This window comes from Oncorhynchus gorbuscha, linkage group LG07 (genome assembly GCF_021184085.1).
Source record: "Oncorhynchus gorbuscha isolate QuinsamMale2020 ecotype Even-year linkage group LG07, OgorEven_v1.0, whole genome shotgun sequence".
NCBI classification, from domain to species: Eukaryota; Metazoa; Chordata; class Actinopteri; order Salmoniformes; family Salmonidae; genus Oncorhynchus; species Oncorhynchus gorbuscha.
The window spans coordinates 81,414,806-81,430,989 of NC_060179.1; the positions used below are offsets into that span (position 1 = coordinate 81,414,806).

General features: G+C 45.0%; 1 protein-coding gene across 4 annotated transcripts; it reads right to left on the reverse strand.

The window, feature by feature from the left end:
• Window positions 1–77: 77 nt before the first annotated feature.
• LOC124040423 (catechol O-methyltransferase domain-containing protein 1-like) lies at window positions 78–7,974 on the reverse strand. 4 transcript variants are annotated; one of them, XM_046357598.1, is made up of 8 exons: window positions 6,941–7,032; window positions 6,374–6,441; window positions 6,048–6,175; window positions 3,478–3,583; window positions 3,156–3,274; window positions 1,611–1,665; window positions 1,394–1,527; window positions 78–827 (listed from the first exon to the last, which is right to left on the reverse strand). In XM_046357598.1, exons 3-8 carry the CDS (start codon window positions 6,150–6,152, stop codon window positions 675–677), a joined length of 672 nt encoding a protein of 223 aa, XP_046213554.1. In that variant the 5' UTR covers window positions 6,153–6,175; window positions 6,374–6,441; window positions 6,941–7,032; the 3' UTR covers window positions 78–674. The 4 variants fall into 4 exon arrangements, with proteins under 4 accessions (XP_046213554.1, XP_046213553.1, XP_046213552.1 ...); XM_046357597.1 differs by lacking the exons at window positions 6,374–6,441; window positions 6,941–7,032 and adding an exon at window positions 7,835–7,974; XM_046357596.1 differs by lacking the exon at window positions 6,374–6,441 and having other exon boundaries at window positions 6,941–7,077.
• Window positions 7,975–16,184: the final 8,210 nt, after the last annotated feature.

Below are 16,184 nucleotides of genomic sequence, written 5' to 3' on the forward strand. Positions count from 1 at the left end.
GCTCAACCAGAATGAACATTTAAAACAACCGTAACAGTGAAAGTATGGCTCGTCTGAGTACAATAGAACTGTAATCATTACACATTACTTTGGTCCTTTTCTAGGGCCATCAAGTTTTATTTAATCACAGGGTTTGCTGTGAATTATCACAACTTCAGAATTTGCTCAAATGAAGGTGTGATTTAAGATTTTTCATTTTAAAAAAACAAAACAAGAATGTTGACATCTTAGTTTTATCTAAAGTAACGGTTGGCAAAATGATGTAAATTGAGAAAGCAGACACTCGACTTGTTTTCAGTATATTTTTGAAGGCCTTCAGACAATATATTTAAAAAAAATGCACAAAAATTAAAGTTACCTGATTAACTCGACATTCCTAGTTCTTCAATTTAAACCTTTTCAGGTCACATATATTCAAGGGCAGCATTACACACATGGATTTAATGACCTATAAACAACCATTTTAAAAGTCAGCACTTGGCAAGTACTATCTGATTATCGTAATGTAAAGCTACTTCTCAGTAATTGGGTACTACAGTTTACCACAGTACAGACCAGTGTTGGCCAATCATACCCCAAAGCTACTTGTCACTACTTCGATACTATAGTACAGACCAGTGTTGGCCAATCTTCCATTTAGTACTATAGTTTTAAGACCTGTCTCCTACATAGTGTTAGAGTTTGAAGGCCAGTGTCACTCCGTCTCCCACAGTGAGCATGCTGATGTTGATCCTGACATCCCGGTACAACTTCTTGTTCAGCTTGTCAATAGCCTGGGTGTCAATGTCATCAGCTGCAGGGTTCACCACCTTCCCACTCCACAGAACCTAAAGCACAGAGCAGCATCAGCGTTCTAATGTGTGTTACCACACACCATAATATTACCATTCAACAGTTTGGGGTAACTTAAATGTCCTTGGTTTTTGAAAGAAAAGCAATAAAAAAGCCTAGTCGAACCCACAAACGCTGATGCTCCAGATACTCAATTGGTCTAAAGGCCAGTTTTATTGCTTCTTTAATCAGTGCAACAGTTTTCAGCTGTGCTAACATAATTGCAAAATAGTTTTCTAATAATCAATTAGCCTTTTAAAATGATAAACTTGGATTAGCTAACATAGGAGTGATGGTTGCTGATAATGGGCCTATGTAGATATTACATTTAAAAAATCTGCCGTTTCCAGCTACAATAGTCATTTACCACATTAACAATGTCTACACTGTATTTCACTGAACAAAAAAAAATGTTTCTTTCAAAAACAAGGACATTTCTAAGTGACCCCAAACTTTAGAACAGTAGTGTGTGTGTGTATATATATTATATATATCTTTTAGTTGCTTACGGCTGTCCATGTGATTTTAGATTAGGCTTCAGTCCTCATATTGAAACACTCACGTTATCAATGGCAATAATGCCTCCTTTCCTCACTAGCTGGAGGGATTTTTCATAGTAGTTGTCATAGTTTGCTTTGTCTGCATCGATGAAGACGAAGTCAAATGTCTCGGCCTCGCCATTGGCCAAGAGGTCATCTGAGGAAGAGGAGTGAGTGTGAATACATTTGTTCATTGTCTTGTTTTGTAATGGATCTGTTATAAACATGTTATTACTATACCTAGAGTTTTCAATGCCGGCTGGATGCGTAGATCTATTTTATGTTCCACTCCAGCCTGCAAAGAAAGCACAGAAGTAGACCTGGGGGTTGAGTTATGCATGGTTACGCATTACTTTTTCTGACAAAAAATGTTGTACTCTGTTTACAACGTCAACAAGAAGGGTCTTTTCTGGAAGGTGGTAGGTGAGTATTGATAAGAACTTCTGTTATCAGGGGAGACCGTTAGTAATGGATCCTCTGACATGCTCTCTCGATGATGGATCAGATTACTTTCACTTTCCCATCAATCTATCACACAATCGCAGCCAGCCTCTCAAAAGCTTGAATTGAGATACTGTGCAAGTAGAGACTCTGGAGTGCAAAATAAATAAATAACAGTATGGGGATGAGGTAGTTGGATGGGCTATTTACAGATGGACTATGTACAGGTGCAGTGATCTGTGAGCTGCTCTGACAGCTGAGGCTAAAAGTTAGTGAGGAAGATATGAGTCTCCAGCTTTAGTGATTTTTGTAGTTTGTTCCAGTCATTGGCAGCAGAGAACTGGAAGGAAAGGCGGCCAAAGGGGGAGTTGGCATTGGGGGTGACCAGTGAAATATACCTGCTGGAACGCGTGCTACGGGTGGGTGTTGCTATGGTGACCAGTGAGCTGAGATAAGGCGGGGCTTTTCCTAGCAAAGACTTATAGATGACCTGGAGCCAGTGTGTTTGGCGACGAATATGAAGCGAGGGCCAGCCAGCGAGAGCATACAGGTCGCAATGGTGGGTAGTATATGGCACTGTGATAGACTACATCCAATTTGCTGAGTAGAGTGTTGGAGGCTATTTTGTAAATTACATCGTCAAGGATCGGTAGGATAGTCAGTTTTACGAGGGTATGTTTGGCAGCATGAGTGAAGGATGCTTTGTTGCGAAATAGGAAGCTGATTATCGATTTAACTTTGGATTGGAGATGCTTAATGTTAGCCTGGAAGTAGAGTTTACAGTCTAACCAGATACCGAGGTGTTTGTAGTTGTCCACATATTCTAAGTCAGAACCGCCCGGAGTAGTGATGCTGGACGGGCGGGCAGGTGTGGGCAGCGATTGGTTGAAGAGCATGCATTTAGTTTTACTTGCAAATGTAGCTTGAGTACCAGTCTATTTGTTTCATCATGCCAACTATAACCATCATGCCAACTATAACCATCGTGCCAACTATTACCATCATGCCAACTATAACCACCATGCCAACTATAACCATCATGCCAACTATAACCACCATGCCAACTATTTCAGCAAGAGCACAAACAGATCTGGGACCAGGCTAATGTGAATATAATAGTTTCCGAATGTAATTTGTTACCTGGGGATCTTGACAAGGCTATCCCTTACAAATACACCCATGTCTGGCCTGCACACGCCAGAATCACTACAATGGTGTGAGAGATGACATATAGTCAATCAAATGATTCTGCCCGCTGAAATGCCTGTCTAAAAAGAGTAATGTCAACAGTAGGTCACGTAGCACTGGTGTGTCACAGAAAGCAAACGTAAATCCACATATCACCTCTTTCCAGAAGGGTTTGCCGATGTTGGGGTATTCGTCTTTGATGTCACAGGCCACCATCTTCCCATCGTCTGGCAGAACCAGCGCTATGCTCAGAGTGTTGTACCCTGTGTATACTCCTACAGGGAAGACAAATAAAACTAGTATTATGAGACTCGTATACAGTAAATGTTTTACATAAAACCAGTGTTTGTTTTTGCGAGCCAATATGGACTAGATTTACACTTATTGGTGGTAAAAGCAACATGAAATAAAATCCTACAGAAACTAGTGAGAAGAGATTATTACGTGTGATAAAGAGTATAATGTGAATAACGTTTACCGATTTCTATAGCTTTCTTGGTTTTGATGAGTCTTGCCAGGTTAGCCATCAGCTGAGACTGCTCAGCGGCAACCATGATGAAGTTCCACGAATCATCCATAGTCCTCTGGAAGACAAAACAGAAGAAAGGAGATGTTTATTATTGGTTTTTCTCCAGGAATAGAAACGTTACCATGATAAACAGCCTGTTTACTAAGTGTACATTGATATTTACAAGTCTCAGACCCAGACACTTGTGAACAGAGCTCAGTCCCCTCCTGTACTCCCTGTTCACTCATGACTGCATGGCCAGGCACGACTCCAACACCATCATTAAGATTGCCGATGACACAACAGTGGTAGGCCTGGTCACCGACATTAATGAGACAGCCTATAGGGAGGAGGTCAGAGACCTGGCAATGTGGTGCAAGGACAACAACCTTTCCGTCCTTCTGTAGCTCAGTTGGTAGAGCATGGCGCTTGTAACGCCAGGGTAGTGGGTTCGATCCCCGGGACCACCCATACGTAGAATGTATGCACACATGACTGTAAGTCGCTTTGGATAAAAGCGTCTGCTAAATGGCATATATTATTATTATTATTCAACGTGATCAAGACAAAGGAGATTATTGTGGACTACAGGAAGAGGAAGGCCGAGCACGCCCCCATTCTCATCGACAGGTCTGTAGTGGAGCAGGTTGAGAGCTTCAAGTTCCTTGGCGTCCACATCACCAACAAACTATCATGGTCCAAACAGTTGTGAAGAGGGCTCGACAATGACTATTCCCCCTCAGGAAACTGAAAAAATGTGGCATTGGTCCTCCGATCCTCAAAAAGTTCTACAGTTGCACTATCGAGAGCATCCTGATTGGTTGCATCACTGCCTGGTATGGCAACTGCTTCGCCTTCGACCGCAAGGGACTACAGAGGATAGTGTGTACGGCCCAATACATCACCGGGGCCAAGCTTCCTGCCATCCAGGACCTCTATACCAGGCGATGTCAGAGGAAGGTTCTAAAAATTGTCAAAGACTCCAGTCATAGACTGTTCTCTCTGCTACTGCGCGATACTGGAGCGCCAAGTCTAGGTCCAAAAGGCTTCTTAACAGCTTCTACCCCCCAAGCCATAAGACTCATGAACAGCTAATCAAATGGCTACCCGGACTATTTGCATTGTGCAGTCGCAAAAAACCATCAAGCGCTATGATGAAACTGGCTCTCATGAGGACCGCTACGGGAAAGGAAGACCCAGAGTTAACTCTGCTGCAGAGGATAAGTTCATTAGAGTTTACCAGCCTTGGAAATTGCAGCCCAAATAAATGCATCACAGAGTTCAAGTAACAGACACATCTCAACATCAACTGTTCAGAGGAGAATGGTGGAATCAGGCCTTCATGGTCGATTTGCTGCAACGAAACCACTACTGAAGGACACCAATAATAAGAAGAGGGCCAAAACACAAAAGCAATGGACAATAGATCGGTGGAAATTTGTCCTTTGGTCTGATGAGTCCAAATATGAGATTTTGGGTTCCAACCGCCGTGTCCCCGCAGAGTAGGATGATCTCCCCATGTGTAGTCCCCACCATGAAGCATGGAGGAGGAGGTGTGATGGTATTTGCTGGTGACACTGTCTGTGATTTCTGTAGAATTCAAGGAACAGTTAACCAGCATGGCTACAACAGCATTCTACACTGATACGCCATCCCATCTGGATTGCGCTTAGAGGGACTATCATTTGTTTTTCAACAGGACAATGACCCAACACACCTCCAGGCTGTGTAAGGGCTTTTAAATATTATATAATTTTAATTATTATTTTACCCCTTTTTCTCCCCAATTTCGTGGTATCAAATTGATAGTGGTTACTGTCTTGTCTCATCGCTGCTACTCGGGAGAGGCGAAGGTACGAGAGCCATGTGTCCTCCGAAACACAACCCAACCAACCCGCACTGCTTCTTGACACAACGCACAACCCACCCACACCAATGTGTCAGAGGAAACAGTCAGCGTGCACAGCGCCCAGCCCACCACAGGAGTGCGCGATAAGACAAGGATATCCCTGCCGGCCAAACACTCCTAACCCAGACGACGCTGGGCCAATTGTGCATCCCGATCCTAGCCGGCCGCAGCAGAGCCTGGGCTCGAACCCAGAATCTCTGGTGGCACAGCCAGCACTGCGATGCAGTGCCTTAGACCACTGCGCTGACCTGGCCTCCACAATCACCTGACCTCAACCCAATTGAGATGGTTTGGGATGAGTTGGACTGCAGAGTGAAGGAAAAGCATATGTGCTCAGTGCTCAGCATATGTGGGAACTCATTCAAGACTGTTGGAAAAGCATTCCTCATGAAACTGGTTGAGAGAATGCCAGGAGTGTGCAAAGCTGTCATCAAGGAAAAGGGTGGCGAGTGTTGTTGTATTCGGCGCATGTGACATATAAAATTAGATTTGATGTGATTTGTACAACATAACAAATGGTGCCCCCTTGTGGCAAAAGACAGACACTATGGACTTTGGACAGTTTCTACTGTTTGGCAAATATATGAACATATTTGATAATGAAGACATGTGTAAACCCGGACCTTCTTACCAGTCGGAGTTTTTTCAGGGCCGGATGCTCCCTCATTGAATGATTGAGGACATACTGCATCAAAGGGTTATCTTTTGCCCCAGAGTGACTCTTGAAGATGTCCATGGAAAATGTGGATCTTCTTTTGCCTGGAGGGAGCAATCATGTCAATTGATGAGTAATCTCAAGATGGCTATAGGGTACAGATACTGTGGTTTAACTGTTTGATAGTTTAACAATAATGGGAAACAATACACGATGACTCTGTCTGTCATATTTGACTGTTCAACGTCATCTTGACATGTGATGAAATTGATAAGGCGGCACGTTGATTCTAACCCCCTTACCAATGTAATAACCAGCCACAAAGACAACTCCAAGTGTAGCCGAGCCGATCAATGCTTCTCTGGACACACTGTGAAAAGACATTGTAACAATGTTTCTCCTCGCTTAAACATTGACCGATCAAGGACTTCTTACCGTGTAACAAGTTCTTTCCTTGTTTGCTATACGTAACCGCGAAGCTGTAATATAGTGGCGCACCCTAAATATAATGCATACACATGAACGGACAATATATTCAATTTGCGCGTATATTACAATGTTCTAGGTCAAATTAATAGTACGCGCGCGTGCACGTGACCGCCCATGTGCTAAAACCACCCCAAACGGCTGTATAATGCCCATAGCCCACAAGTGGTCTGCAATTTAACACCATTTTACTCTGAGCAAGGTACTGTTGAATTGTTAACTTGTCATCCTAATCCATTCAGACACTGATATTTTGTACCATTATATCTTATGGCTGCAAAATTATCCGAATGATTTGTACAAAGTTCCTCATCAACATGAAGAAATAACCCGATCTTCACATGACGGAGCACCAAAAGTAATGCATACAGTAACCTACTTACCGCGTATAAAGAGATTCATTCGACGAACTATGAATCTGCGTGGTGCCAGTTATGTTGTACCGTTATGTGATTCACTGTATAAAAATGGCCTCTGAGAACAGGGAGGGTCTCTGATCCCTGAATCATGAATAATCAATTTAACACTTTCTTCACCAAACCTAGATAACGCTATTGCTTCATCATGTGCTCATGACCATGGACGTTTTACACAAAGACCTAGCTGTGTGGTGCGTCACCTGACACACTGTAATAGTTTGCCAAAGTGTGAGGCTTCTGTGTGTCTGGTAAAGTCTTGTAATTGTATTACGACTGTCGTCCCCCCCCTATCCTATTCCATTTCTGGTTTGTGGAACTTTACGTCCGTCCCCTTCGCCCATACCCGGGCGCGAACCAGGGACCCTCTGCACACATCGACAAAACAGTCACCCTCGAAGCATCGTTACCCATGACGTAACCGATTGGAACGCTATTTAGCGCGCACCGCTAACTAAACTAGGCGTTTCACATCCGTTACACTGTTACAGAAACAACAACACCAGTATTCTAGAACACTTGGAGAATGTGGATCATTGGTTGTCATCACAACACAGAGGAGAACAAGGACAGTCGGTTTGAGCGGTGTGTTTACATTGAACTCGATGTAAAACTCGTCTGACAATAGTTCCAGTAGGAATATGTCCAAAACATCAGCCCTATAGCGTATCTGCAAGGCCATGTCTCAACAAACAAAACAAAAAAAATCATATCATTCTAGACTACTATAATTTTGCAATGTCATTGTTGAATTGCAAATGATATAATCTTAGTGACTACAGTCAGTGTCCCAGGTATGTAGTATTTACTTTTCTACCACAGCACAGTCGGAAACCGTGGAAACCACGGACTGCTGTTTACCTGCTGATGTCATTTCCGATACCTTACGAGGGTAATGACACGGTCACCCTCCAGTTGATTCTGTATCGTAGAAAATCCAGGTCAACCCTACTATCACCCCCCTGTTCGTCTGGGCTGTTTGTGACCGTCTGAAATATCTCTTGAGAGCATCCATGACGCATGTAAACGTGATCATGAACAAAATAAATAGCTGAGGGGGATGACCAACATGTGATGCATACTTTCGTACAGAGAGGGGCGCTGTTGTCATGTCAATGTTCAGTATACTGTATTGTGGGAGATATATATCCACTGGGCCATTGGTCTGCTACATTCACCTAACAAAAATTTAATGTTATTGCATCTACAATAGTAATGTTATTGCATCTACAATAGTAATGTTATTGCATCTACAATAGTAATGTTATTGCATCTACAATAGTAATGTTATTGCATCTACAATAGTAATGTTATTGCATCTACAATAGTAATGTTATTGCATCTACAATAGTAATGTTATTGCATCTACAATAGTAATGTTATTGCATCTACAATAGTAATGTTATTGCATCTACAATAGTAATGTTATTGCATCAACAATAGTAATGTTATTGCATCTACAATAGTAATGTTATTGCATCTACAATAGTAATATTATTGCATCTACAATAGTAATATTATTGCATCTACAATAGTAATGTTATTGCATCTACAATAGTAATATTATTGCATCTACAATAGTAATATTATTGCATCTACAATAGTAATGTTATTGCATCTACAATAGTAATATTATTGCATCTACAATGTGCTCTTGCATTTCATCTGGTTGAGTTATTTTCTATCATATTAAAAAGCAGTAGGATTTTTCACTAGGCTACACAACGAAGTCCTTGTCAACAATGTAACATAGACCAACTCTCTGCCTCTATGGTATTTTGACCCAGTTACATACAGTATGTGTTGGTGTGGTGATCAGCAGGCCAGTGGGAGCTGATATCTCTGATCTGTAGCTGAAGTGAATAGCAGTCTTCTCCTCAGGGCCTTTTAGTTCCACAGCCATGCCGTGTGATAGTGTGGTGACAGCATATTCCCAGCGTGGCTCTGCATGGAGAGACGGCTGGAGGATGGTGGGCGTCATCACAGGGCCCTGTGTAGGATCCTAATAGTGCCAGACACACACCATAGCTACATCCCAAATGGCATCCTATTCCCTATGTAGTGCATCACTTTTGACCAGGGCCCATAGGGCTCGATCTGGTCAAAAGTAGTGCACTATGTAGGGAATAGGGTGCTATTTGGAATGCAGTCATGAGGGGACGACTCCCTTTCATCAGCTGCTCTGAGACACATGAGCACAAGGTCAAGAGCAGCTGGCGTTATGTCAGAGACAAATGGTGTAGATAATTAACTTCAGGGGAAAGAGGGGGTGGAGAGAGGAGGGGAGAGGGAATGAGAGATGAGGAGCAGAGAGGGGAGAGGGAATGAGAGAGGAGGAGCAGAGAGAGGGGAGAGGGAATGAGAGAGGGGAGAGAGGAGGAGAGAGAGGGGAGAGGGAATGAGAGAGGAGGAGCAGAGAGAGGGGATGAGAGAGGAGGAGCGAGGGAATGAGAGAGGAGGAGAGAGAGGGGAGAGGGAATGAGAGAGGAGGAGCAGAGAGAGGGGAGAGAGGAGGAGAGAGAGGGGAGAGGGAATGAGAGAGGGGATGAGAGAGGAGGGGAGAGAGGAGAGAGAGAGGAGCAGGTAGCTTAGTGGTTAGAGGCAGGTAGCCTAGTGGTTAGAGGCAGGTAGCCTAGTGGTTAGAGGCAGGTAGCCTCGTGATTAGAGCAGGTAGCTTAGTGGTTAGAGGCAGGTAGCCTAGTGGTTAGAGCAGGTAGCCTAGTGTTTAGAGAGAGAGGGGATGAGAGAGGAAGAGCATATAGAGGGGATGAGAGAGGAGGAGCAGAGAGAGGAGGGGGGAGGGAATGAGAGAGGAGGAGCAGAGAGAGGGAATGAGAGAGGAGGAGCAGAGAGAGGGGATGAGAGAGGAGGGGAGAGGGAATGAGAGAGGAGGAGCAGAGAGAGGGGAGAGGAAATGAGAGAGGAGGGGAGAGGGGGAGAGAGAGAGGAGACACAGAAAATGTCAGTGCTTCCATGACTATGTCATTACATAATCTAAAATCATTATTGACTGCATTAGTTCATGATATGCCTCAGTTTTAAGAGCTTTGGGTGATGATATGCCTTAGTTTTAAGAGCTTTGGATGATGATATGCCTCAGTTTTGACATGCACAGGGCAGAATAAACTCAGGATAACACAGTGACTAACCAATTATATTATTATTTCTCGTCCCCAGGAGAAAGGTCAGGGCAAGCAGCTGCCAGGTGTGCCACTAGAGGGGTGCAAATAGCACCAATTAATTTACAGACAGACACAGACAGACAGACAGACAGACAGACAGACAGACAGACAGACAGACAGACAGACAGACAGACAGACAGACAGACAGACAGACAGACAGACAGACAGACAGACAGACAGACAGACAGACAGACAGACAGACAGACAGACAGACAGACAGACAGACAGACAGACAGACAGACAGACAGACAGACAGACAGACAGACAGACAGACAGACAGACAGACAGACAGACAGACAGACAGACAGACAGACAGACAGACAGAGAATAGCAGAGTATTATCCAAGAGACCTGGTGAGTAAGAAAGTTCCGAATCTGTCTGTCTGAGTGTCTAATGTTCCATCCTGTCCAGATGAACTGTGAATACAGAATATGTCTGTCTGAGTGTCTACAGTTTCCATCCTGTCCAGATGAACTGTGAATACAGAATCTGTCTGTCTGAGTGTCTCCAGTTTCCATCCTGTCCAGATGAACTGTGAATACAGAATCTGTCTGTCTGAGTGTCTACAGTTTCCATCCTGTCCAGATGAACTGTGAATACAGAATCTGTCTGTCTGAGTGTCTACAGTTTCCATCCTGTCCAGATGAACTGTGAATACAGAATCTGTCTGTCTGAGAGAGTATTTCCCCATGGGGACCAAACATGGGAGCTCACAGCCACAGCTGGCCCACTGAGGTGAGGAAAAGTCTGGAGGAGTCTGCCAAGGGGCACCCCTCATCCCTGGTAAGGGAGTAAAGGCAATATCACACCATCACACAACAAATCCAGATGGGATGCATTACTCCTCCGTATATCTGGGAAATTACAGTGGTGTGAAGGATATCATTATGAATACCTTTCTATTTCTCTGAGCTCTACAGTCTTAGGCTGCTGTGAAGGATATCATGAATACCTTTCTATTTCTCTGAGCTCTACAGTCTTAGGCTACTGTGAAGGATATCATTATGAATACCTTTCTATTTCTCTGAGCTCTACAGTCTTAGGCTACTGTGAAGGATATCATTATGAATACCTTTCTATTCCTCTGAGCTCTACAGTCTTAGGCTGCTGTGAAGGATATCATGAATACCTTTCTATTTCTCTGAGCTCTACAGTCTTAGGCTACTGTGAAGGATATCATTATGAATACCTTTCTATTTCTCTGAGCTCTACAGTCTTAGGCTACTGTGAAGGATATCATCATGAATACCTTTCTATTCCTCTGAGCTACAACCTGATGCTGTTATGACTTACTGGACTTGACATAATCCTTTCAGCTCCTAGCGGAGTGAAGAGCCTCAACGGCTGTTGGGGTGGCAGGTAGCCTAGTGTTTAGAGGCAGGTAGCCTAGTGGTTAGAGCAGGTAGCCTAGTGTTTAGAGGCAGGTAGCCTAGTGGTTAGAGCAGGTAGCCTAGTGGTTAGAGCAGGTAGCCTAGTGGTTAGAGCAGGTAGCCTAGTGGTTAGAGGCAGGTAGCCTACTGGTTAGAGGCAGGTAGCCTAGTGGTTAGAGGCAGGTAGCCTCGTGATTAGAGCAGGTAGCTTAGTGGTTAGAGGCAGGTAGCCTAGTGGTTAGAGGCAGGTAGCCTCGTGATTAGAGCAGGTAGCTTAGTGGTTAGAGGCAGGTAGCCTACTGGTTAGAGGCAGGTAGCCTACTGGTTAGAGGCAGGTAGCCTCGTGATTAGAGCAGGTAGCTTAGTGGTTAGAGGCAGGTAGCCTAGTGGTTAGAGGCAGGTAGCCTAGTGGTTAGAGCAGGTAGCCTAGTGGTTAGAGGCAGGTAGCCTAGTGGTTAGAGACAGGTAGCCTAGTGATTAGAGCAGGTAGCTTAGTGGTTAGAGGCAGGTAGCCTAGTGGTTAGAGACAGGTAGCCTAGTGGTTAGAGCAGGTAGCCTAGTGGTTAGAGGCAGGTAGCCTAGTGGTTAGAGACAGGTAGCCTAGTGGTTAGAGGCAGGTAGCCTAGTGGTTAGAGGCAGGTAGCCTAGTGGTTAGAGGCAGGTAGCCTAGTGGTTAGTGGCAGGTAGCCTAATGGTTAGAGGCAGGTAGCCTAGTGGTTAGAGGCAGGTGGCCTAGTGTTTAGAGGCATGTAGCCTAGTGGTTAGAGGCAGGTAGCCTAGTGGTTAGAGGCAGGTAGCCTAGTGGTTAGAGGCAGGTAGCCTAGTGGTTAGAGCAGGTAGCCTACTGGTTAGAGGCAGGTAGCCTAGTGGTTAGTGGCAGGTAGCCTAATGGTTAGAGGCAGGTAGCCTCGTGATTAGAGCAGGTAGCTTAGTGGTTAGAGGCAGGTAGCCTAGTGGTTAGAGCAGGTAGCCTAGTGTTTAGAGGCAGGTAGCCTAGTGGTTAGAGCAGGTAGCCTAGTGGTTAGAGCAGGTAGCCTAGTGGTTAGAGCAGGTAGCCTAGTGGTTAGAGGCAGGTAGCCTACTGGTTAGAGGCAGGTAGCCTAGTGGTTAGAGGCAGGTAGCCTCGTGATTAGAGCAGGTAGCTTAGTGGTTAGAGGCAGGTAGCCTAGTGGTTAGAGGCAGGTAGCCTAGTGGTTAGAGGCAGGTAGCCTCGTGATTAGAGCAGGTAGCTTAGTGGTTAGAGGCAGGTAGCCTAGTGGTTAGAGCAGGTAGCCTAGTGTTTAGAGGCAGGTAGCCTAGTGGTTAGAGCAGGTAGCCTAGTGGTTAGAGCAGGTAGCCTAGTGTTTAGAGCAGGTAGCCTAGTGGTTAGAGGCAGGTAGCCTACTGGTTAGAGGCAGGTAGCCTAGTGGTTAGAGGCAGGTAGCCTCGTGATTAGAGCAGGTAGCTTAGTGGTTAGAGGCAGGTAGCCTAGTGGTTAGAGGCAGGTAGCCTAGTGGTTAGAGGCAGGTAGCCTCGTGATTAGAGCAGGTAGCTTAGTGGTTAGAGGCAGGTAGCCTAGTGGTTAGAGGCAGGTAGCCTAGTGGTTAGAGGCAGGTAGCCTAGTGGTTAGAGGCAGGTAGCCTCGTGGTTAGAGGCAGGTAGCCTAGTGGTTAGAGCAGGTAGCCTAGTGGTTAGAGGCAGGTAGCCTAGTGGTTAGAGACAGGTAGCCTAGTGGTTAGAGGCAGGTAGCTTAGTGGTTAGAGGCAGGTAGCCTAGTGGTTAGAGTAGGTAGCCTCGTGGTTAGAGGCAGGTAGCCTACTGGTTAGAGGCAGGTAGCCTAGTGGTTAGAGGCAGGTAGCCTAGTGGTTAGAGGCAGGTAGCCTAGTGGTTAGAGCAGGTAGCCTAGTGGTTAGAGCAGGTAGCCTAGTGGTTAGAGGCAGGTAGCCTAGTGGTTAGAGGCAGGTAGCCTAGTGGTTAGAGGCAGGTAGCCTAGTGGTTAGAGGCAGGTAGCCTAGTGGTTAGAGGCAGGTAGCCTAGTGGTTAGAGGCAGGTAGCCTACTGGTTAGTGGCAGGTAGCCTAGTGGTTAGAGCAGGTAGCCTAGTGGTTAGAGGCAGGTAGCCTAGTGGTTAGAGGCAGGTAGCCTAGTGGTTAGAGGCAGGTAGCCTAGTGGTTAGAGCAGGTAGCCTAGTGGTTAGAGGCAGGTAGCCTAGTGGTTAGAGGCAGGTAGCCTAGTGGTTAGAGCAGGTAGCCTAGTGGTTAGAGGCAGGTAACCTAGTGGTTAGAGCAGGTAGCCTAGTGGTTAGAGGCAGGTAGCCTACTGGTTAGTGGCAGGTAGCCTAGTGATTAGAGACAGGTAGCCTAGTGGTTAGAGGCAGGTAGCCTAGTGGTTAGAGCAGGTAGCCTAGTGGTTAGAGGCAGGTAGCCTAGTGGTTAGAACGTTGGGCCAGTAACTGAAAGGTTGCCAGATCGAATCCCCGACCTGACAAGGTTAAAATCTGTTGCTCTGCCACTGAACAAGGCATTTAGCCCACTGTTCCTAGGCTGTCATTGTAAATAAAATAAACATTTTAAACTGACTTGCCTAGTTAAATAAAGGTTAAGTAAAAAAAACAAAATATATAGTGTATCTCCAGCTAACTTAATGTTGTGGTATCCCGGGAGGTACTTGCTGCGACGTTGGCTCCGTCTGCTGGGAGTACACGAGCTGAGCACCCTGGCACGGATGGCTCCAAGTGGAGTTAATTAGGGGAAAGTGCCAACCAGCTGTGGAGGCCACATAAAAGGAGCACTGTGGAACACCGCGGGAGAGACTGACAGAGAGCCAAACCTATGTGTGATTTTCGTTGTTATGTTTATTTTATGGCCTAGTAAAGTCATGTTTGCTGACTAAAACCTCCTGGTCTCTGTGTTAATCACTGCACACTCAATCCAACAGCCCAACAGTTTACCGCAATATGTTATGAAAGATACAAATACATTCAGGAAGACTATATTGACCGGTACGGTATGTCGTTTAGCTGACAGCATGCGTAAATCAGAACCAACAAGTCTAGTGTGATTTTGTTGAAATGCTATGGGTGTGGTGTGTGGTATACTTCCTCATTCATACCAGAGAGGTTATACCCTAATGTCGGCTACCCAAACAGCAACCTGTTCTCTACATAGTTGTCATTGTTCAAACGTAGTGCACTATGTCGGGAATAGGGTGACATTTGGGAAACAACCCTTTTCCTGAGAACCAGTTAGGTATATATATTTTTGTTTTTATTTAACTAGGCAAGTCAGTTAAGAACATATTCTTATTTTCAATGAAGGCCTAGGAACAGTGGGTTAACTGCCTTGTTCAGGGGCAGAACGACAGAATTGTACCTTTTCAGCTCGGGGGTTTGAACTTGCAACCTCCCGGTTACTAGTACAACGCTATAACCACTAGACTACCCTGTCGCCCCATGTAAAAATACCCTTCAAATAACTCCCTATCACCCAGCTCTCACTGTGAAATGTTAGCTTGTCAGAATACCCTTCAATATCTCTTTATCACCCAGGTCTAAATGTGAACTGTTAGCTTGTCAGACAACTCCGTTTCTCTCAACTCTTCAATTTGACTTTGGCAGGAGTCTTTCTCCTTTGATTGACAGGTGAGCGAGCAATAGGGCTTCATCCAAAAGTGCAGTCTTCGATTTGACAGCCCTTTTCAAGCTAAATATACTCATACCGCATCGTCTTCACAAGAGAGTGCAGTGAGAGACAAAACCTAATGTTGAGGAGGTTGATAGTCTATTATTCTGCTTCATTCTTTTTAGCCGGTCAAATCCATACATATTATTTGATATATTCCATAACAAAATATGTAATATTACAAATAAACAATATCTGTATTTATTATGGATCCCCATTAGTTCCTGTCAAGGCAGCAACTACTCTTCCTGGGGTTTATTATGGATCCCCATTAGTTCCTGTCAAGGCAGCAACTACTCTTCCTGGGGTTTATTATAGATCCCCATTAGTTCCTGTCAAGGCAGCAGCTACTCTTCCTGGGGTTTATTATGGATCCCCATTAGTTCCTGTCAAGGCAGCAACTACTCTTCCTGGGGTTTATTATGGATCCCCATTAGTTCCTGTCAAGGCAGCAGCTACTCTTCCTGGGGTTTATTATGGATCCCCGTTAGTTCCTGCCGAGGCAGCAGCTACTCTTCCTGGGGTTTATTATGGATCCCCATTAGTTCCTGCCGAGGCAGCAGCTACTCTTCCTGGGGTTTATTATGGATCCCCATTAGTTCCTGCCGAGGCAGCACCTACTCTTCCTGGGGTTTATTATGGATCCCCATTAGTTCCTGCCGAGGCAGCACCTACTCTTCCTGGGGTTTATTATGGATCCCCATTAGTTCCTGTCAAGGCAGCAACTACTCTTCCTGGGGTTTATTATGGATCCCCATTAGTTCCTGTCAAGGCAGCAACTACTCTTCCTGGGGTTTATTATGGATCCCCATTAGTTCCTGTCAAGGCAGCAACTACTCTTCCTGGGGTTTATTATGGATCCCCATTAGTTCCTGTCAAGGCAGCAACTACTCTTCCTGGGGTTTATTATGGATCCCCATTAGTTCCTGTCAAGGCAGCAGCTACTCTTCCTGGGGTTTATTATGGATCCCCGTTAGTTCCTGCCGAGGCAGCAGCTACT

Excerpts from the sequence above, each read along its gene's own strand:
- LOC124040423 (XM_046357595.1), bottom strand. The coding sequence starts at position 6,455 with ATGTCTTTTCACAGTGTGTCCAGAGAAGCATTGATCGGCTCGGCTACA. Across the intron at positions 3,584-6,047 it reads CCCTGAAAAAACTCCGACTG|AGGACTATGGATGATTCGTG; the intron begins GTAAGAAGGTCC and ends TTTGTCTTCCAG. Across the intron at positions 1,528-1,610 it reads GCCGGCATTGAAAACTCTAG|ATGACCTCTTGGCCAATGGC; the intron begins GTATAGTAATAA and ends CCTCTTCCTCAG.